This window comes from Lithobates pipiens, unplaced genomic scaffold (genome assembly GCF_037356315.1).
Source record: "Lithobates pipiens isolate NorthernLeopardFrog02 unplaced genomic scaffold, aLitPip1_a1.2 Scaffold_16, whole genome shotgun sequence".
In the NCBI taxonomy this organism is placed as follows: Eukaryota; Metazoa; Chordata; class Amphibia; order Anura; family Ranidae; genus Lithobates; species Lithobates pipiens.
Window position 1 is genome coordinate 613,483,398 of NW_027507748.1, and position 20,418 is coordinate 613,503,815.

General features: G+C 42.9%; 1 protein-coding gene across 1 annotated transcript in view; it reads right to left on the reverse strand.

Annotated features, from left to right (window-relative positions):
* LNX2 (ligand of numb-protein X 2) overlaps window positions 1-20,418 on the reverse strand; it is a 234,197-nt gene that overhangs the window by 50,389 nt on the left and 163,390 nt on the right. Inside the window, exon 3 of the mRNA XM_077484068.1 lies at window positions 12,257-12,501. Coding sequence (XP_077340194.1) covers window positions 12,257-12,501 — 245 coding nt within the window. The remainder of the gene's footprint in view (window positions 1-12,256; window positions 12,502-20,418) is intronic.

Genomic DNA, 20,418 nt, shown 5'->3' on the forward strand with positions numbered 1-20,418 from the left:
GTCCTGTGTCCATTTTCATTTATATGCTATATTCTAGCAGCAAAACAATAATAAAAAATATAAAATTGTGCATATATAAATTTTCTCCACCAGTGGGTCATATGGGCTTACTTGTATTTGTAGGGTGCCTATCCCTCCACCAGTATAATATCACTCTCGCCTCACAAGATGGACCTAATATATATATATATATATCTCAGATCAAACACGCGTTTACCCTTTTGCATGGGGTTATGCTCTTTTGTGCGTCTCCTTCCAGGTTAATATGGATCTCTCATTATTAGTGCATAGGATTCTTAAATGTTAATCCATTGCCATCCAGGTTCTCCCATATAGGACGCAAAATAGAATAAATTCTCATAGTGTTTACTGTTATTTAATTTTTTTTAAATATAAGGATGCACTCAATGTATGAAAAATGAATTTGCCTGTATACAATCCAATGGATGCAGCATTTGTGTACCTTTGTACCTCCAACAAAATTACGTTCTGTTCTCTTCTGGCTCTGGCGTGACATCACTGGCTCCTCCTCCCTATGCATTATGTCACTATACCATGTGCCTTCCTCAGGGCTATAACTAAGCTCCGGAGGGCAGGGCGAAATGCATTAGTGGATGTGGCCTGTGGAGCAGCATTGGCTGAGGCCATCACATACATCCACATGCATTGGGCTGGGTGAGCGGTGTCCTATATCTTTTGCACTGGCATTTCTGGATTAATGAAACCTAACACCAGCCCCCCTTCTCCTGACTTCCAGCGGGGAATCACATTACACCCTCAAGCTTGGAGTGGCACTAAAATATTCCAAAATTTCTTGTACATACAATTTAATGTTTCTTTGTTTGCAACCGAGTCCTGTTGAACTAACTACGGTTTGAAACTGAACATGGGGAGAAATAGATCACAATCTCAGCAAGAGCCAGGTGTCACAAAAGCTTATAGAAGAAAAGTTATTTTATTAGCACACATTGCAGCCACTTGCATGCCTTTTTGGCTAGTGAAAAATATTAAGCAATGTGAAATCATATATATTAGTAAAATTGGACTGTTGATAATGTATCTGTATTCAGCTAGCCTGGAAAAGTCTTTGAAATATTTTAGGTCATCTTAATATAGTTCATATCTTTCCAAGGATTTGGAGATGTGCACTTGGAGATTTTATACATTAACCAATATGACAATAAAATCATGTTTTACCCATCTGATATGAGGAACAGGATGGTTATTGACCGCCACTATAAATATATGCACAATCCGCTCTTCATTATTTAGGTATATCCTTGTGGGAGATAAATATCAATGACATCACTAAATTGGATGCACACATAACCCCCTACCCACTGCATACTAAAACTTTACTAGTACTTTATTTAAAAACGTTAAATTAAATCATATAACTACTATTGGTCTCTGTGTCTTTTTTTTATCTCTACACATACATCATTACACGGACTATGACTATGAAGACTATCTGTATAGACTGCACAATGTATGTATGTATGATGTAGGCACTCTATCCCCTGAAAAGGGCACCGATATTGTGGGGAAAATGTTGGGTACACATTAAGAGGCACTTTAAAGGGGTTGTAAAGCTTCGTGTTTTTCATAGGATGCATTAAGGTGAAAAAACACCTTGCACTCTCCCGCCCCCCCCCGAGCCCCCATTTTACTTCGCTGAGCCCTGAATCTCCATGGGCGTGATCCCGTGTTGCTTTCCCCCAGCTCTTGTGGACTCTTCATTGGATGATTGATAGCAGCGCAGCCATTGGCTCCCACTGTTGTCAATCAAATCAATGATGTGGCACCCGGGGGGGCGGGGCCGAGTGATATACTCAGAGGCTATGGCCACTGACTGTATAACATGGGAGCCCACCCTCAAGCTAACCCCCTTGGGACAGCGCTTCCCAGAGGGGGGTTAGCTCTTGCGGGGAGGAGCTGTTGCTGAATGTACACTCAGCTCTGGTGCGCTTCCTCCTCCATTGTTCCACGTGCGTGGCATTGGCGGCATACCTATATATTCCCCACTTGGAGCTAGCTGTGTTCACGGCTAGTCTCCTTCTGGGGTCAATGTACATGAGCCATATGGTTGCTGATGTCATCCGGGTGCTACATTTGGGTAAGTTTTCTCTTCCTTTCCCTCCTTTACACACATTGTTATGGTGCAGATTTCCTCTTTCCTACTGGTGCTTCCGTTTTGTAGTTTCTTGACACAATTTTCAATTTTCTTTCACCAGCTACCCTGCACTCAGTCTTAGCTGACACTTTCACTTAATTCTTGCAATACTGCATACTCACTTCAAACGCTATTCACTTTTCAATGTTGATATCGCTCGCACTATTCTGATTCTCATTATCACTTTTTCTGGTATTCACTGGGTCCACTATCAATCATTATCTCTAATAAACTATTATAAATTATACACATTCATAATTTTGTTCCCAGATACGTTGGTTCCAGCTACAGTATATTCCCATTTTTGCTGACACTCTGTCATCCCTTTTCTTCACTCCTGCCTGATATTACATCCATATATATGCCGCCTCAGCTCCCATGGAGAGATTATGCTCCTGGTCCACCTTGTGCCCCACTACAGTGCATTGCGCTCGCTGTCCGGTTTGGTGAGTGTATCTGGCTAACCATCTATATGCACTATATGTTCATTCACCCATATACTCTTTTACATGGATAGTATGGTTCATTATTTTTCTATATACATCCTATAGGAATCTATGGTTGCATCAGCTCCTGATGAGTGGAGATACATCCACGAAACGCGTTGAGCTTTAATTTTGATGCCCCAGCTACACCTCATTTGGAACCATACTGATTTTATTATTATTTGACTCTTAACTACAATACAAAAAACTTTTCTGTATTTAGTGGATGTATACTTACCATCTGGATATATTGGTCGATATTAGGCATGCTGTCATTGGTATCATTATGCTATGTAATTTATTCAATATCAGAATCATATGCCAATAGATGTATACTGCTTTTACTATATTTATGCCATGTGTACACTTTTTTATGCCTATGAAATCAATACTCTTTATTGTATAATTAATAAACTTTCTACGTTGAAATCAAAACATGGTTCATTTTTTCCTCCACTATCCCAATGCTTCATTTAAAGTCTCAATTTCCTTTTTGTACCTACCTATTACTGGGATGGTGGCACTTAATTGTGCTCCATTTAAAGTCCCAATTCCCTTTATTTTTGCCTATACAGTAATAAAGGAGGAAGGTGGCACAAGTGGGGGACAGTAATGAAGAAGAAGGTGACACAAGTGGGGAGGGGGCAGTAATGAAGGAGAAGGTGACACCAGTGGGGGACAGTAATGAAGGAGGTGACACAAGCGCAGGACAGTAATGAAGAAGGTGACACAAGTGGGGGACAGTAATGAAGAAGGTGACAAGTGGGGGACAGTAATGAAGAATTGAAGAAGGTGACAAGTGGGGGACAGGATAACAGTGTCACCGTTTTAAATAAGGTTAAGATTGTATGATACTTTAAATGCATTTCTGTAAGCAACACCTTATTTTCAGGCAGTGTCCCTCCCAAGACTAGATTCTCGATCCGCCCCTGCGGACCGTTTCTCTGTAAACTATATACTAAGCTCTTTTCTAATAACTGCATTAATGACAAAAAATATCAAAGCTGTTGTTTCATTTTCCTCTACAATTGTTATAAAAGGAGGAGGGGACTTGGGGTAACCTGTTTGCCCATCATATTAGTTATTTTGACAGATTTCAGAGAACTAAACCATGCTTACACAGCACAGTTTAGTTCTTCCACGTATTGTTACTCAATTATAAATTCTACACAACAATTACATTTCCCCTTATAAAAATAAACATTTATCAAATATCCACCTGGGGTGAAATGTTCAAAGTATCCCTGCATCAGTGTATAAATTGTTTGTATCCCTTTAAAAGTCTGACGCCCAAAAAAAAAAAAAAAAAAAAATTCCCACCTAGGTGATCTATGTGCATTGCAAGGATTATAACAACCTCTGCTGCAGATACCTACCTTTTGTTATTCTGAAGAAATTCACGTGCGTTTGTCTGTGCCTCTGGGCCGAGTGGGTCTAATGGGAGTGGTTTCATAATTATCAGTCAGCTGTGGCAGCTGCAGGGCACCAATAAGGTAATTCCCTTTAGACGTGTTCCTTTTGGAAATATCTCACCAAAAATTTAATTTTTGTTGCAGGGGATGCCTGAAATCTGACTTGTATCTTAGGCAAACTTCTGGGAAAATTGGTGAGCCAATCACACAAGCAGGAAATTATGTTTCTGGGGAGTGATCAGTACACATTATGTGTACAGAACAACTTCATGTAGCCATATTGCTTTGCATTTATAGAAAATTACAGAGGCTGCAGACTGAAAAGTAAAGGTAATTTTTTAATAACATTCAATTACAATTTGACTTGTATCGCAATTGAACATGCTATATTATTTTTTCTTTATTTGCTTTTCTTTTCCCATGAAAGTGGAGTTACCATTTAAGTATAAATGGTCTCCAAACAAATCTTTGTGTATTTAAATATACATTCTCTGGCTAATTTTAATATGATTCACTATATTAATTTAAAATGATCATAACTTTAATTTAACTAGAAGTCGACCGATATATCGGCCGATTGTGCTGTTAAAAAAGGCTGATTATATCTTCAGAGCGACTTGCAAATGACTTCTGTAATAGAAGTCAATGCAAGTTGCCTGAAGACTTCAGTGGAATAACTTGTCTCCTCTCTGAGCAGTCTGCCAAGAAAAGAGCAAAGAGATACAATGTTTATAATTATCAATGAACTGAGCTGTGTGTGTAGGAGTTCTCAGTTTAACCATTTAAAGACTAAATCTTTTCTGACACTTGATGCTTACAAGTAAAAATCCTGTATTTTCTGCTATAAAATCACTTAGAACCCCCAAAAATTATATATTTTTTTCGCAGAGACCCTAGGGAATAAAATAGCGGTTGTTGCAATAGTTTATGTCACACGGTATTTGCGCAGAGGTCTTTCAAATGCAATTTTTGTGGAAAAAATACACTAATGATTTAACAAAAAAAAAAATAAAACAGTAAAGTTAGCCCATTTTTTTTCATCCAACAGTTTTGATTACCTGTTTTTGTGTATTTAACCACTTCCCGACCAGCGCACGACGATGCATGTCGACAGAATGGCACGGGCAGGCATATTGGCGTACAGGTACGTCCAATATTCAATGCCGCCCTGTCATCGGGAGCGCGCCGGCGGCGGCGCGCTCCCGCGCTGGCCGGGACCCCCGTGAGTCCGGTCGCGGGACCCGCGGACTCAATCGCCGCGGCCATCCCCGCGATCGTCTCACGGAGCGGCCGAATGGAGGAAATGCCGTGTAAACAGCATTTCTCCATTCTGCCTAGCAACTAGTGACGCTGATCTCTGCTCCATGTGATTGGAGCAGAGATCAGTGTTCACTAAATGAAAGCCCAACCCCCCCCACAGTTAGTAACACACCCCTACACTGCCACCCACTGGTTAACCCCTTCGCTGCCAGTGTCATTTACACAGGAATCACTGCATTTATATAGCTATGTCCGATGGGTCCCCCACAATGTTGCAGTCACAATAAAAATCGCTGATCGCCGCCATTACTAGTAAAAAAAAATAATAAAAAAATTATTAATAAAAATGCTATAAAACTATCCCTATTTTGTAAACGCTATAACTTTTGCGCAAACAAATCAATAATCGCTTATTGCGATTTTTTTTACCAAAAATATGTAGAAGAATACGTATCGGCCTAAACAGAGGGAAAAAAATGTTTTTTTATATATTTTTGGGGGATATTTATTATAACAAAAAGTAAAAAATAATGCGTTTTTTTCAAAATTGTCGATCTATTTTTGTTTATAGCGCAAAAAATAAAAACCGCAGGGGTGATCAAATACCACCAAAAGAAAGCTCTATTTGTGGGAAAAAAAGGACGTCAATTTTGTTTGGGAGCCACGTCGCACGACCGCGCAATTGTCAGTTAAAGCGACGCAGTGCCGAATCGCAAAAAGTGGTCTGGTCTTTGACCAGCAAAATGGTCCGGTCTGCAAGTGGTTAATATATAGTTTTTTTTAGTTTTTTTTGTCTAAACTATACATACAAGTGAACTGATTGGAGCTTTGTTTTGTTTAATAAATGTTTAAATGTAAGAAATAATCTCACTATAATCTCAATAAATATCACTTATTACTTAAAGCTGCTCTCACACTGGAGCGGGCAGGCGTTGATGGTAAACCACTGCTAGTTTTAGCAGCGCTTTATTGTCATTTTAGAGGCGCTATTCGACTGCTAGCGGGGCACTTATAATCCAGCTGGCGGCCAAGGAAGGGGTTAAATGTGCCCGGGGATGTCTCTACTAGCTTTGCACATCTAGAGAGTGAAATTTTTGCCCATTCTTATTTGCAAAATAGCTGAAGCTCTGTCAGATTGGATAGAGAGCGTCGGTGAACAGCAATTTTCAAGTTCGGCTACAGATTCTCAATTGGATTTAGGTCTGGACTTTCACTGGGCCATTCTAACACATGAATATGCTTTGATCTAAACCATTCCATTGTAGCTCTGGCTGTATGTTTAGGGTTGTTGTCCTGCTGGAAGGTGAACATCAGTCCCAGCCTCAAGTCTTTTGCAGACTAACAGGTTTTCTTCTAGGATTGCCCTGTATTTGGCCCCATCCATCTTCCCATCAACTCTGACCAGCTGTCCCTGCTGATGAAAAGCATCCCCACAACATGATGATGCCATCACCATGTTTCACGATGGTGTGTTCAGGGTGATGTGCAGTGTTACTTTTCTGCCACATATAGTGTTTTGCTTTTAGTCCAAAAAGTTAAATTTTGGTCTCATCTGACCAGAGCACTTTCTTCCACATGTTTGCTGTGTCCCCCACATGGCTCGCAAACAGCACACTGGGCTTTTTATGGCTTTCTTCTCTTGCCACTCTTCCATAAAGGGCAGATTTGTGGAGTGCACAACTAATAGTTGTCCTGTGGACAGATTCTCCCACCTAAGCTGTGGATCTCTAAAGCTCCTCCAGAGTTACTATGGGCCTCTTTGCTACTTCTCTGATTAATGCTCTCCTTGCCCGGTCTTTCGGTATAGGTGGATAGCCATGTCTTGGTAGGTTTGCAGTTGTGCCATATTTTTTTCCATTTCCAGATTATGGATTGAACAGTGTCCCGTGAGATGCTTTAAACTTTTCTACAACTTAATTCCTGACCTGTCTAGTGTGTTCCTTGCTCTTCATGATGCTGTTTGTTCACTAAGGTTATCTAACAAACATCCGAGGGCTTCAGAGAACAGCTGTATTTATACTAAGATTACATTACACACAGGTGGACTCGATTTAAAAATTAGATGACTTCTGAAGGCAAATGGTTCCACTAGATTTTAGTTAGGGGTATCAGAGTAAAGGCGGCTGAATACAAAACGCATGCCACACTTTTTAGATATTAATAAAAAATGTGGAAAACCATTTATAATTTTTCTTCCACTTCACAATTATGTGCCACTTTGTGTTGGTCTAGCACATAAAATCCCAATAAAATAACATTTAGTTTTTGGTTGTAATATGACAAAATATGGAATATTTCAAGGGGTGTGAATTATTTTTCAAGGCACTGTAACAGTGATAAGCCTAGTTATTTTGCAGTCCAAAAAAAACCCAAAAAAACTTTTACATTTTTGACACTGCCTTATCGGCATAAAAGCAATGGTTTATTTATTTTGGCACTACATTTAATAGCATAAACTAGAGGCATTATTTTCTATCAGATGAATATGACTATGGAGATTAGTTGTAATTGCTTTTGTAGTTTCCCACATTGTGTATTCCTAAATATATAACACTGCAATGTAAACAGGAAAGGAAACGTCTCTGGCACCTGACCTTGGGATCTAAACTGCTTTGTGTACACACTGAAAGACAAGGGAACGATAATTACAACTGCAGCTGCTTTCCCATCTAGGGAGCAAACAATGGATACATAAATGTACACTAAAGAATGGAAACACCAGTTCTGGATAGATTTATATGATGTTAAAAGGAAACAAGGCTTAGCTACAGTACCCGCCATTAAAATAAACAATAAAGTGTATTGTTTTCCCATGTAGATTGCTTGTGCCCAGTGTACCAACAAATGGCCTGAACAAAGACATTTACAATTGGTGTTTAACACAATACAATTTTAGTCATAAGTAGTTGTAAAGGAAGGTATAATGCATTTTCAGCAACCTTGTGTATTTTCTGTAAAGGTATATTTTGAGTTATTTGAGTAATTTTTATGACTTTCACATTTTTACAATGTTGCACTTCCATGTTTTTGTTATTGTATTATATATATATATATATATATATATATATATATATATATATATATATATATATATATATATATATATATATATATATATATTGTAGATTAACCACTAGGAGGTCTCAGTGGCTCGGTGCAATTACGCTGTCTGTCTTAACAAATGCCAAGTTAAGATATTAGCCACACGGGGAACACATTGCTTTTAAAGAATTGGCCAATTTATAGACTTGCATTGTGAGAAGCGCAGTTAAACAGATCGTGTAGCACTACAAAGGAAAGAGAGTCTGAGTATGTACGTACAAATATGGCTGCCTATGTGTATACATAAAACTGAAAAATATGCATTTAAATGTTTTTAAAACATTAACACACATTGATATAATTATTTACATCAAGGTAACCTTTTTTATGTTTATCTGAAAATATATTTTAAAAAATGTTTCCTTTTGAGCTTTTTTTTCTACCAAAATGGAAGTCTGTTTACAGAGGAGAATGTATATTTGGGATAGGTGTTTAACTATGTAATATGTATATTAGAATTATAAAACCTTTAAAGTGGTTGTAAACTCTCCCCCACAACTTTGTCCCATGTAAATAAGCATACAAATCCCTAATGAACGCTGCTTGTAGATATCTCCTTGCTTAGTATTGTTGTAATCCTTTTTGTTCTTTAGAATGAAGTCACTGAACATGCCCAGATATCCCCTGATTTACTGGCACACTCTCTATGTCTTATCTATCTGTTATCAGGACTTCCTATGGTACAACACTGATATCCCAGGAGACTTCAGACTCATTCAGAGCGTCCTCCTACACCCCATGTGACCATGTGACATCACATGCAGTGTAAACCTCACCATTACTGCAGTCTTATCAGCTGAAGCTGATAAGACTGACAAAGGGAAACAGACATGGGCACAAGTAAATACTATGAAATAAAACAAGTCAGCTATGAACAGGGAAGCAGGGTTGCCATAGAAACGTTGGATTGAGAAGGAGGCTTGGTTAACAGTACAGGAAGTGCTCAATGTAAGGGCGGAAATACACTCCACTCTGGACTCAGAAAACAATACTTAAGATGGCGCTGCCTAACCCCTGGAAACAAGTTTTTTAAAGTTTCTTTAAACAGTAAGTGATATGTGACTTGGGCTGGATTACAGTGGCTATAGTCTGATAATTACTTATTATAATGGACTAAATGAAGAGAAGCATCAAAGTGGGAGAGTTTACTTCCTCTTTAATCCAATTTAGTAAACAGCAGGATTTAAGTAATTTAAGGCATAATACTCTCTAATGACAACAATAAAAAGACTCAAAAAGGTTAGACAGTGCTTTTGAGGAGATTTCAATACCTGGTGTGTGGGGATCAGAAAACCATAGAAGCAGCTTTGGAGGTCTTGATTCGAACAAAGAGTCAGTCAATTGGGGCTTAAGAAATCATAGAGTATCCCTGAACACAGCCCGTTGAAACAGGATAAATAGATCTAAATCAATTATATGGGTAAAAGTTTGTGAACACCTGAACATCACACTTAAGGCCCATACACACGATCAGACTTTTTGACAACAAAACATGCAAATTAGCTGTTTTGGAGCAACATCCGACCGTGTGTACGCTCCATCGGACAAACTTTTTTGGTTTTTATCAGACTTTTGTTGGCTGTGCAAACGGACAAACTTTCTGGCAACAATGGAGTCCAATGGAGCAAAGTCTGATCGTGTGTACAGAAAACCATAGGACTTTTGTACAAACTACAAACAGGCATGCTCAGAACCAATGCAAAAGATCAGACAACAATACAAAAGTTGACCAAAGATAGCGGTAAAGAGCAGAAAAAACACGTGATTTGGTGAAAGTTGGCTGAAAAAGTCCTGCTGTGTGTATGCAATACAAGTTCAGGGCCGACGCCCTTTGTACAAAAATCCAAGGGAAAGTTTGTACAAAGTCCTATCGTGTGTATGAGGCTTTAGAGTTCAATTGTGTGTACAAAGCCAGCTTCGTAAAGACATGGATTGAGGAGTTTGGTGTGGAACTTAAGTGACCTGCACAGAACCCTGACTTCACCCTATTAAACACCCTCAGGATGAATAAAGGCCCATACACACGATCAGACTTTTTGACAACAAACATGCAAATTAGCTGTTTTGGAGCAACATCCGACTGTGTGTACGCTCCATCGGACAAACTTTTTTGGTTTTCATCGGACTTTTGTTGGCTGTGCGAACGGACAAACTTTCTGGCAACAAAAGTCCGATGGAGCAAAGTCTGATCGTGTGTACAGAAAACCATAGGACTTTTGTACAAAGTACAAACAGGCATGCTCAGAACCAATGCAAAAGATCAGACAACAATACAAAAGTTGACCAAAGATGGCGGTAAAGAGCAGAAAAAACAAGTGATTTGGTGAAAGTTGGCTGAAAAAGTCTTGCTGTGTGTATGCAATACAAGTTCAGGGCCGACACCCTTTGTACAAAAATCCAAGGGAAAGTTTGTACAAAGTCCTATCCTGTGTATGAGGCTTTACACTTACCACTCAAAAGTATGTGGACAGACACCCCTTTGAATTATTAAGGCCCATACACACGATCAGACTTTTTGACAACAAACATGCAAATTAGCTGTTTTGGAGCAACATCCAACCGTGTGTACGCTCCATCGGACAAACTTTTTTGGTTTTCATCAGACTTTTGTTGGCTGTGCAAACGGACAAACTTTCTGGCAACAAAAGTCCGATGGAGCAAAGTCTGATCGTGTGTACAGAAAACCATAGGACTTTTGTACAAAGTACAAACAGGCATGCTCAGAACCAATGCAAAAGATCAGACAACAATACAAAAGTTGACCAAAGATGGCGGTAAAGAGCAGAAAAAACACGTGATTTGGTGAAAGTTGGCTGAAAAAGTCTTGCTGTGTGTATGCAATACAAGTTCAGGGCCGACACCCTTTGTACAAAAATCCAAGGGAAAGTTTGTACAAAGTCCTATCCTGTGTATGAGGCTTTACACTTACCACTCAAAAGTATGTGGACAGACACCCCTTTGAATTATTAAGGCCCATACACACGATCAGACTTTTTGACAACAAACATGCAAATTAGCTGTTTTGGAGCAACATCCGACCGTGTGTACGCTCCATCGGACAAACTTTTTTGGTTTTCATCAGACTTTTGTTGGCTGTGCAAACGGACAAACTTTCTGGCAACAAAAGTCCGATGGAGCAAAGTCTGATCGTGTGTACAGAAAACCATAGGACTTTTGTACAAAGTACAAACAGGCATGCTCAGAACCAATGCAAAAGATCAGACAACAATACAAAAGTTGACCAAAGATGGCGGTAAAGAGCAGAAAAAACACGTGATTTGGTGAAAGTTGGCTGAAAAAGTCTTGCTGTGTGTATGCAATACAAGTTCAGGGCCGACACCCTTTGTACAAAAATCCAAGGGAACGTTTGTACAAAGTCCTATCGTGTGTACGAGGCTTTAGAATGCCAATTGAAAGCCAAGTCTTGACCTCACAAACGCTTGTTTGACTGAATGGGCACAAATTCTTAAAGGTGCACTCCAAAATCTTGTGGAAAGCCTTCCCAGAAAATTAGCAACCAATTCCATATTAGTGCTCATAGTTTTGGAATAAGGTTTACAATAAGTTCATACAGGTGTAATGGTCAGGTGTCCACAAAGTTTTGGTCATATGGTACAAGCCTTTGCACATTCATCTACTAAGAGAACAGAGAATCAAACCATTGAGCACTAAAGACACAATCCTGAGATTATGATTTTTGCCTGAATTTCACCTTAGGTGACAAGAGCTTGCATACTTCAGCTTCTTGCCTCACATCGGTACAAAGGTTTTTTCTTAATCTTTTTTTTTCTCAATTAAAGACAAGAGTGTGTTGCTATACATACTGTCAGACACGGTGCTTTCCTCAAAGGCAGGATTATCAAATCCTTGTTCATCTGACCATACAGGAAGCACAGTTGGAGTTGAGTTTCTCTCCAGTAGTGCTGTCCCAGCCTTGTCCACATCTGGAGATACGGTTGTCGGATGATCAATGACAGCTGGGATATTTTCTGTGTCTTCAATGTCTATTTGCAGCTTGCTGGCTCTTCTCTGATCTAACACCTGTCTCCGATGTGAAGCTCCTGGACACCTGGAAGCAGAGGATACCTTTACCATGCAAGTTTGAAATGAATGTGCCAATGAAATATGAAAAACTATTACCGGTCACTTTAGGCCCACACATGCCTTCAGTTTGTTTCATCAGTTCAGTCACGTTATTTCAAAGAAAAAACGGATCAGTTTACATCAGTACATCAGTTTTGCATCAGTTTACATCAGTTCTTTACATCCACTTAACCACTTGATAATCATGATTATTTTGCTTAGAATAAAGATCACGATTCTTGACGCAACATCATCTTTCACATTATACAAAAAAATTGGCTAACTTTACTGTTTAGTTTATTTTAATTAATTGAAGTGTATTTTTTTTCCAAAAAATTGTGTTTGAAAAACCGTGCGCAAATACCGCGTGACATAAAATATTGCAACGATCACCACTTTATTCTCTAGGGTCTCTGCTAAAAATATATATATAATGTTTAGAGGTTCTTAGGCCGCGTACACACGGGCGGACTGTTCGCCCAACCTTGTCCGCTGAACAGTGTTTGGGCGGACAGTCCGCTCGTGTGTGGGCTTTCAGCGGACAGTTTCAGCGGACAGTTGGACGGACAAACTCTTTCGGAAATTCCGAAAAACTGTCCGCTGAAACTGTGTTTGAGCGAACAGTCCGCCCGTGTGTGGGCTTGTCCGCTGTACTTTCGAAATGAGCGGACTGTTCCCGCTCGGAAAGTCCGCCCATTTCGAGCGCGTGTACAGGTAGGCGGGGCCCGCGAAGGAGACGTCGCGGGCTCCGCCGCCTGGAATGGGCTTAAAGGGGAACCCCAACGCCGAAAAAAATCGGCGTGGGGGTTCCCCCCAAGTCCACACCAGACCCTTGTCCGAGCACGCTACCCGGCCGGCCAGGAAAGGGGGGCGAGCGAGCGCGCCCCCCCTCCTGAGCCGTACCAGGCCGCGTGCCCTCAACATGGGGGGTGCCTTGGGGAAGGGGGGGCCGCGCGGCCCCCCCACCCCAAAGCACCTTGTCCCCATGTTGATGAGGACAAGGGCCTCTTCCCGACAACCCTGGCCGTTGGTTGTCGGGGTCTGCGGGCGGGGGGCTTATCGGAATCCGGGAGCCCCTTTAAGAAGGGGGCCCCCGGATACCGGCCCCCCACCCTATGTGAATGAGTATGGGGTACAATGTACCCCTACCCATTCACCTGTGAACTAAAGTACAATAAAAAACACAACACAGAGAAAAAATATTTTATTGCACAGCTCCGGGGGTCTTCGGGGGTCTTCTCGCCGGACTCCTCCGCTATGTGTGTGTAGCTCTTTTGCTAGCGGAGGAGTCCGGCTTTCTTCCTCCCCGCCGCCGGCCTCTTCTCCCGACTTCGGGGGTCTTGTCCCCCTCTTCGGTTCTTCTGCCGGGCCACCGCGCCTGGTCCGGTGGCCCGGTCTTCTGTCGCCGTCTTCCGTTCTTCTGTCGCCGCCTTCGGTTCTTCTGCCGGGCCACCGCGCCTTCTTGTAGCTCTTTTACAGGCGGTGGCCCGGTCTTCTGTCGCCGCTGTCGTCGCCGCCGTCGCCGCCGCCGCCGCCTTCCGTTCTTGTTCTTCTTCTTGTTCTTCTTCTTGTTCTTCTTCTTCTTCTCCTGGAGATGTTGACTCGATGATCTCTCCGGCTGGAATGCCAGGGACACGCTCCGCTGCCACTTATATAGTGACAATGGGGCGGTGTCACATGGTATATGTCACATGGGTTGGTCACATGGGTTGATGTCACATGGGGACTATGACATCGTAAGGGGGCGGGGTCACCATGTGACCAACCCATGTGACATATACCATGTGACACCGCCCCATTGTCACTATATAAGTGACCGCACAGCGCGGCTCTGGCATTCCGGCCGGAGAGATCGTCGAGTCAACATCTCCAGGAGAAGAAGAAGAAGAACAAGAAGAAGAACAAGAACGGAAGGCGGCAGCGGCGACAGAAGACCGGGCCACCGCCTGTAAAAGAGCTACAAGAAGGCGCGGTGGCCCGGCAGAAGAACCGAAGGCGGCGACAGAAGAACGGAAGACGGCGACAGAAGACCGGGCCACCGGACCAGGCGCGGTGGCTCGGCAGAAGAACCGAAGAGGGGGACAAGACCCCCGAAGTCGGGAGAAGAGGCCGGCGGCGGGGAGGAAGAAAGCCGGACTCCTCCGCTAGCAAAAGAGCTACACACACATAGCGGAGGAGTCCGGCGAGAAGACCCCCGAAGACCCCCGGAGCTGTGCAATAAAATATTTTTTCTCTGTGTTGTGTTTTTTATTGTACTTTAGTTCACAGGTGAATGGGTAGGGGTACATTGTACCCCATACTCATTCACATAGGGTGGGGGGCCGGTATCCGGGGGCCCCCTTCTTAAAGGGGGCTCCCGGATTCCGATAAGCCCCCCGCCCGCAGACCCCGACAACCAACGGCCAGGGTTGTCGGGAAGAGGCCCTTGTCCTCATCAACATGGGGACAAGGTGCTTTGGGGTGGGGGGGCCGCGCGGCCCCCCCTTCCCCAAGGCACCCCCCCATGTTGAGGGCACGCGGCCTGGTACGGCTCAGGAGGGGGGGCGCGCTCGCTCGCCCCCCTTTCCTGGCCGGCCGGGTAGCGTGCTCGGACAAGGGTCTGGTGTGGACTTGGGGGGAACCCCCACGCCGATTTTTTTCGGCGTTGGGGTTCCCTTTAAGCCCATTCCAGGCGGCGGAGCCCGCGACGTCTCCTTCGCGGGCCCCGCCTACCTGTACACGCGCTCGAAATGGGCGGATTTGCCTCCGCCTTACATGGGCGAGTCCGTTCATTTCAAAAGTTGAGCGAACTGTTTGCCCAACCTTGTTCGTCAAACAGTCCGCTCGTGTGTGGGCAAGTCCGCTCATGCAAATTTTGAGCGGACTGTTTGATGAAACTGTTTGCCGAACAAGGTTGGGCGAACAGTCCGCCCGTGTGTACGCGGCCTAAGTAATTTTCTAGCATAAAATACTGATTTTACCTTGTCCGAAAAAGGCTTTTTTTAGTTTTAACCACTTGTCGCCCGCCCCGTCGCTTTCGTTCTGGGTGGACATCATATGACGGCTTCCCAGAATGGTCACTTTCGTGGGGTCAAGCAGCATGGTGACCTTGATTTCTGTAAAGAGCCACAGTCGCAGCTCCTTAACCACGTGATCAGCTGTGTTGAATCACAGCCGGTCACATGTAAACACAGAGATGCCGGTAATTGGTGCTCCTCGCCTCACACTGACAGAGTGTGATAAAAGGGGGCTGATCAGCTGCATCTCCTTGCAGAGAAAATCTAGGTATGTAATCAAGGCACTGATCATCAGTGCCCTGATTACAATAAAGCCCCAAAGTGCCAACAATAAGTACCCACCAGTGCCAGCATTGAGTACCCACCACTACCAGCAATCAGTGGCCATTAATGATGCCAGTCAGTGCTGGCTATCAGTGCTGCCCATCAATGCCCATCACTGCTGCCCATCAATGCCACCCATCAATGCCCATCAGTGCCCACCAGTGCCACCAATCTATGCCCACCAGTGCTGTCTATCTGTGCCCACCAGTGCCACCTATCTGTGCCACCTATCAGTGCTCATAAGTGCTGCCTTAGTGCCCATAAGTGCCATCTCATCAGTGCCCATCAGTTCAGCCTCATCAGCGCCCATCAGTGAAGGAGAAAAATGACTTATTTACAAAATTTACTGAAAGAAACTAAGAAAAACTTTTTTTTTTTCAATATTTTCAGTCTTTTTTTAGGAAAAAATGAAAAACCCAGAAGTAATTAAATACCACCAAAAGAAAGCTCTATTTGTGTGAAGAAAATGATAGAAATTTCACATGGTTACAGTGTAGCATTACCGCGCAATTGTCATTCAAAGTGTGACAGCGCTGAAAGCTGAAAATGGCCTGGGCAGGAAGGGGGTGTAAGTGCCATGTATTGAGGTGGTTAAAGGTGTTGTAAAGTCTCAAAGTTTTTCACCTTGATTCATTGTATGCATTAAGGTGAAAAACCTTTTGTTGTGCAGCTGCCCCCAGAGCCCTCCTTTTAGTTACCTGAACCCGATCTTTCCAGCGATGGGTCCTCATTGGATAGATTGATAGCAGCAGGAGCCATTGGTCCCTGCTGCTGTCAATCAAGTCCAGTGACAGGGGAGCGGGGGGGGGGGCAAGTCCTGCTGTCAATGGAAGCAGCAGCAGGACTCGGGAGTGTACAGACAGGCTCCCTCACTTGCCAACGCTGACTGTCACTGTCAGCTTTTAAATGTAATGCAGATGGGCCCAGTGAGGCTGCAGATGGGCCCAGTGAGGCTGCTTGAATGGGCCCAGTGAGGCTGCTTGAATGGGCACAGTGAGGCTGCTTGAATGGGCACAGTGAGGCTGCAAATGGGCACAGTGAGGCTGTATTTATGGGCACTGACGAGGCTGCAGGTGGGTGCAGTGAGGCTGCATTTATGGGTACAGTTAGGCTGCAGATAGGCACAGCGAGCTGCATTGAGGGGCACAGTAAGGCTGCATTTGATAGGCACTGGTGAGGCCTGAGAGGAGGTCAGTGACTGTGCCGCCAGGTCAGTCTGAGGGGGGTCACTGATGTAAAGGGGAATGAATACAATAATATAAGGGTGCACTAATATAAAGGTTTGCCCCTTATATCAGTAACCCCACCCCCCTTACCGTAGTGTATTCTTTCTGTGGTCTCTGTGCTTTAAAATGTATGTTTTTTCCCTTTTATGAACAAGAAAAAAAAAATTAGCTTTTGGCTTGGTATAATAATGCTATGGAGCTGGTGTGAAATTTTTTCCAGGGCTGGTTTTTATTCCCAGTCCGGCCCTGCCGGCGGGCTTCTGACAGAGACAGAATGGAGATCTGTCAATGTAAATAGACAGATCTCCATTCGGTCAGGGGAGGAGAGACCAATTTCCTGTTCCTACTGATTAGGAACAGCGATCGGTCTCCTCCAGGCATTCCCATCCCCCCACAGTTAAAAACACTCCTTAGGTAACACATTTAACCCCTTAATTGCTCCCTAGTGTTAACCTCTTCCCTGCCAGTGACATTTATACAGTAATCAGTGCCTATTTTTAGCTCTGATCACTGTATAAATGTCAATGGTCCCCAAAAAGTGTTAAAAATGTTCGATCTGTCCACTGCAATCTCACAGTCCCGCTAAAAATCGCAGATCGCTGCCATTACTAGTAAAAAAATGTTTTTTTTTTAAATGCCATAATTATATCTCATATTTTGTAGATGCTATAACTTTTGCGCAAACCAAACAAAATACACTTATTGCGATTTTTACCAAAAATATGTAGAAGAATACATATTGGCCTAAGCTGATTAAAAAATAGTTTTTTCAAAAAAAAAATTTGGATATGTATTATAGCAAAAAGTATTGTTTTTTTTCAAAATGGTTGCTCTTTTTTTTATAGCACAAACAAAATTACCACCAAAAGAAAGCTCTATTTGTGGGAAAAAATGACATCAATTTTATTTGGGTATAGCGTCACACGACTGCGCAATTGTCAGTTAAATGGACACAGTGTGGTATAGCAAAAAAAGAAAAAGGCCTGGTCATTAAGGGGCAAATCCTTCGGTCCTTAAGTGGTTAAACAAAGGGGCAGGGTCACCGGGTGACCCCGCCCCTTTGCTTAATTTAGTGGTGGGCCTGAATGATCGCCCCCTTCTCGGCGCTATGAAGTATAGAAAAAAAGAGAGCATTTAAAAGCCGACAGTGACAGTCAGCATCAGCAAGTGCGGGAGCCTGCTGTACAGACTGCCCCCTCACTGTGTATACTGCTCTCCTCCTGTCCTGTCTTTCTCCACTACAACCCCCCCCCCCCCCATAAGTGACTGGTTGCGCCTAACAACCAATGCAATATGGGATGCAACCACGGACCGCTTGTCCATTTGCATCCGTTTATCCTCCGTTCCGTTTTCTTAACAGATGAAAAATAGGGCTTTCATCTGTTCAAAAAAACTGATGTTCACGGAAATGGATGAAAGCGGAAGTACATGGATTATCATCCATTTACATTCGTTTTTCCATAAGAATGCACTGATGTCCGTCTTTCATCTGTCAATGTATGGATGAAAAATGGACAAACGGTCCGTATGTGTGAAAGGGGCCTTAGTCAGTATGTTTCACAATCAAGACCATCGCTGTTTAATTCAAATGGTGTGAAGATACACAGCAACTGCTGGAGACAACTGGTCTACTGCAGACTAATGAGTGACAGAAACACTGGCCAAGTGTGTTATAGTCATGATAGTTCCATCAGCTCACTTTGTACCGGTCACTTTATCATAGCAAATCATAATGTTGGATAAAAAATGACTTTCATTTCCGGGATGTCTGAGCTTCTAAACACTTTCTATGCACAATTGCCATTATACTGCCTGTGGCTTTGTGTAGGCAATTCTGCTGAAAAACAAGTAGACATATTTTTATCAATATTTAAATATGTGCTTGGCGCTCCTTCTGATGACTTGAATTGTTTATACACCATGTAGCCAAATGGTTGTGGATACCTGACCACATATGGTCACAATAAGCAGACACCACTCCAAATGATAGAATTTAACTGTTTGCATTAATACTAATGCTACAACGCGACGCGACCTTAGACCAGGGGTAGGGAACCGTTTTGACTGAGAGAGCCATGAACGCCACATATTTTAAAATGTAATTTCGTGAGAATCATACAATATGTTTAAAACTAAATACAAGTAAATGTGCATTTTATGTAAGACCAACACTTTCAAAGTACAAGAAGTCTCTGAATTAAACAATCAGGTATTCTTTATTAAGAGATAAATCACAGAACACAGAAATAAAGCAAAGTTGCCAAACATGACATGACCTCTGAATTCTTTTAATAATGTTATGCTGTTGCTAACCAATGATGAATAAAGTACTTCTTACCGTTAATGTAACTTCTGGTGCTGCATGGTTTTGCTGATGGCTTTGTAGTCTGGTTGATACGTGATGTGGTTAAGCTTCATGCAGGCATTGAGACTTCCATCCGTTTAACGTGATCGTAGGTTGGTCTTAATGTTCTTTTTTTTAATCGACTAATTTCGATTAATTATAACTGTAATGTTGTCATCTCCCCCACTGTAATATCCACATCATATCCCCCACTGTAATGTCCACATCTCCCTCACTGTAATGTCCACATCTCCCTCCCTGTAATGTCCACATCTCCCCCACTGTAATAATCACGTCTCCCCCAATGTAATATCCACATCTCCCTCACTGTAATATCCACGTCACCTCCCCCACTGTAATATCCACATAATCTCCTCCACTGTAAAATCCACGTCTCCCCCCATTGTAATATCCACATCTCCCCCCACTATAATATCCACGTCCCCCACTGTAATATCCACGCCCCCCACTGTAATATCCACGTCTCCCGCCACTGTAATACCCATGTCCCCCCACTGTAATATCCATGTCTCTCCCACTGTAATATCCACGTCCCCCCCACTGTAATATCAACGTCTCCCCCCACTGTAATATCCATGTCCCCCCACTGTAATATCCACGTCATCTCCCCACTGTAATATCCATGTCATCTCCCCACTGTAATATCCATGTCATCTCCCCACTGTAATATCCACGTCATCTCCCCCCCACTGTAATATCCACGTCATCTCTCCCCCACTATAATATCCACTTCCCCCCACTGTAATATCCACGTCTCCCCCACTGTAATATCCACGTCTCCCCCAATGTAATATGCAGATCCAGGAGCAGATGAGGCAGGCGGTGATGATATCAGCTTGCTGCTCACCTAGGCCGCCTCCGGGTGTACCAAGATGACCACGGCTCCGGATCTAGGCCGAAGCCACGGCCTTTCCTATGGGCTCAATCCGTGGATCAGCATACCACGAGAGGAGAGAGCCAGATTTAGCCATCAAAACAGCCCCATCTGGCTC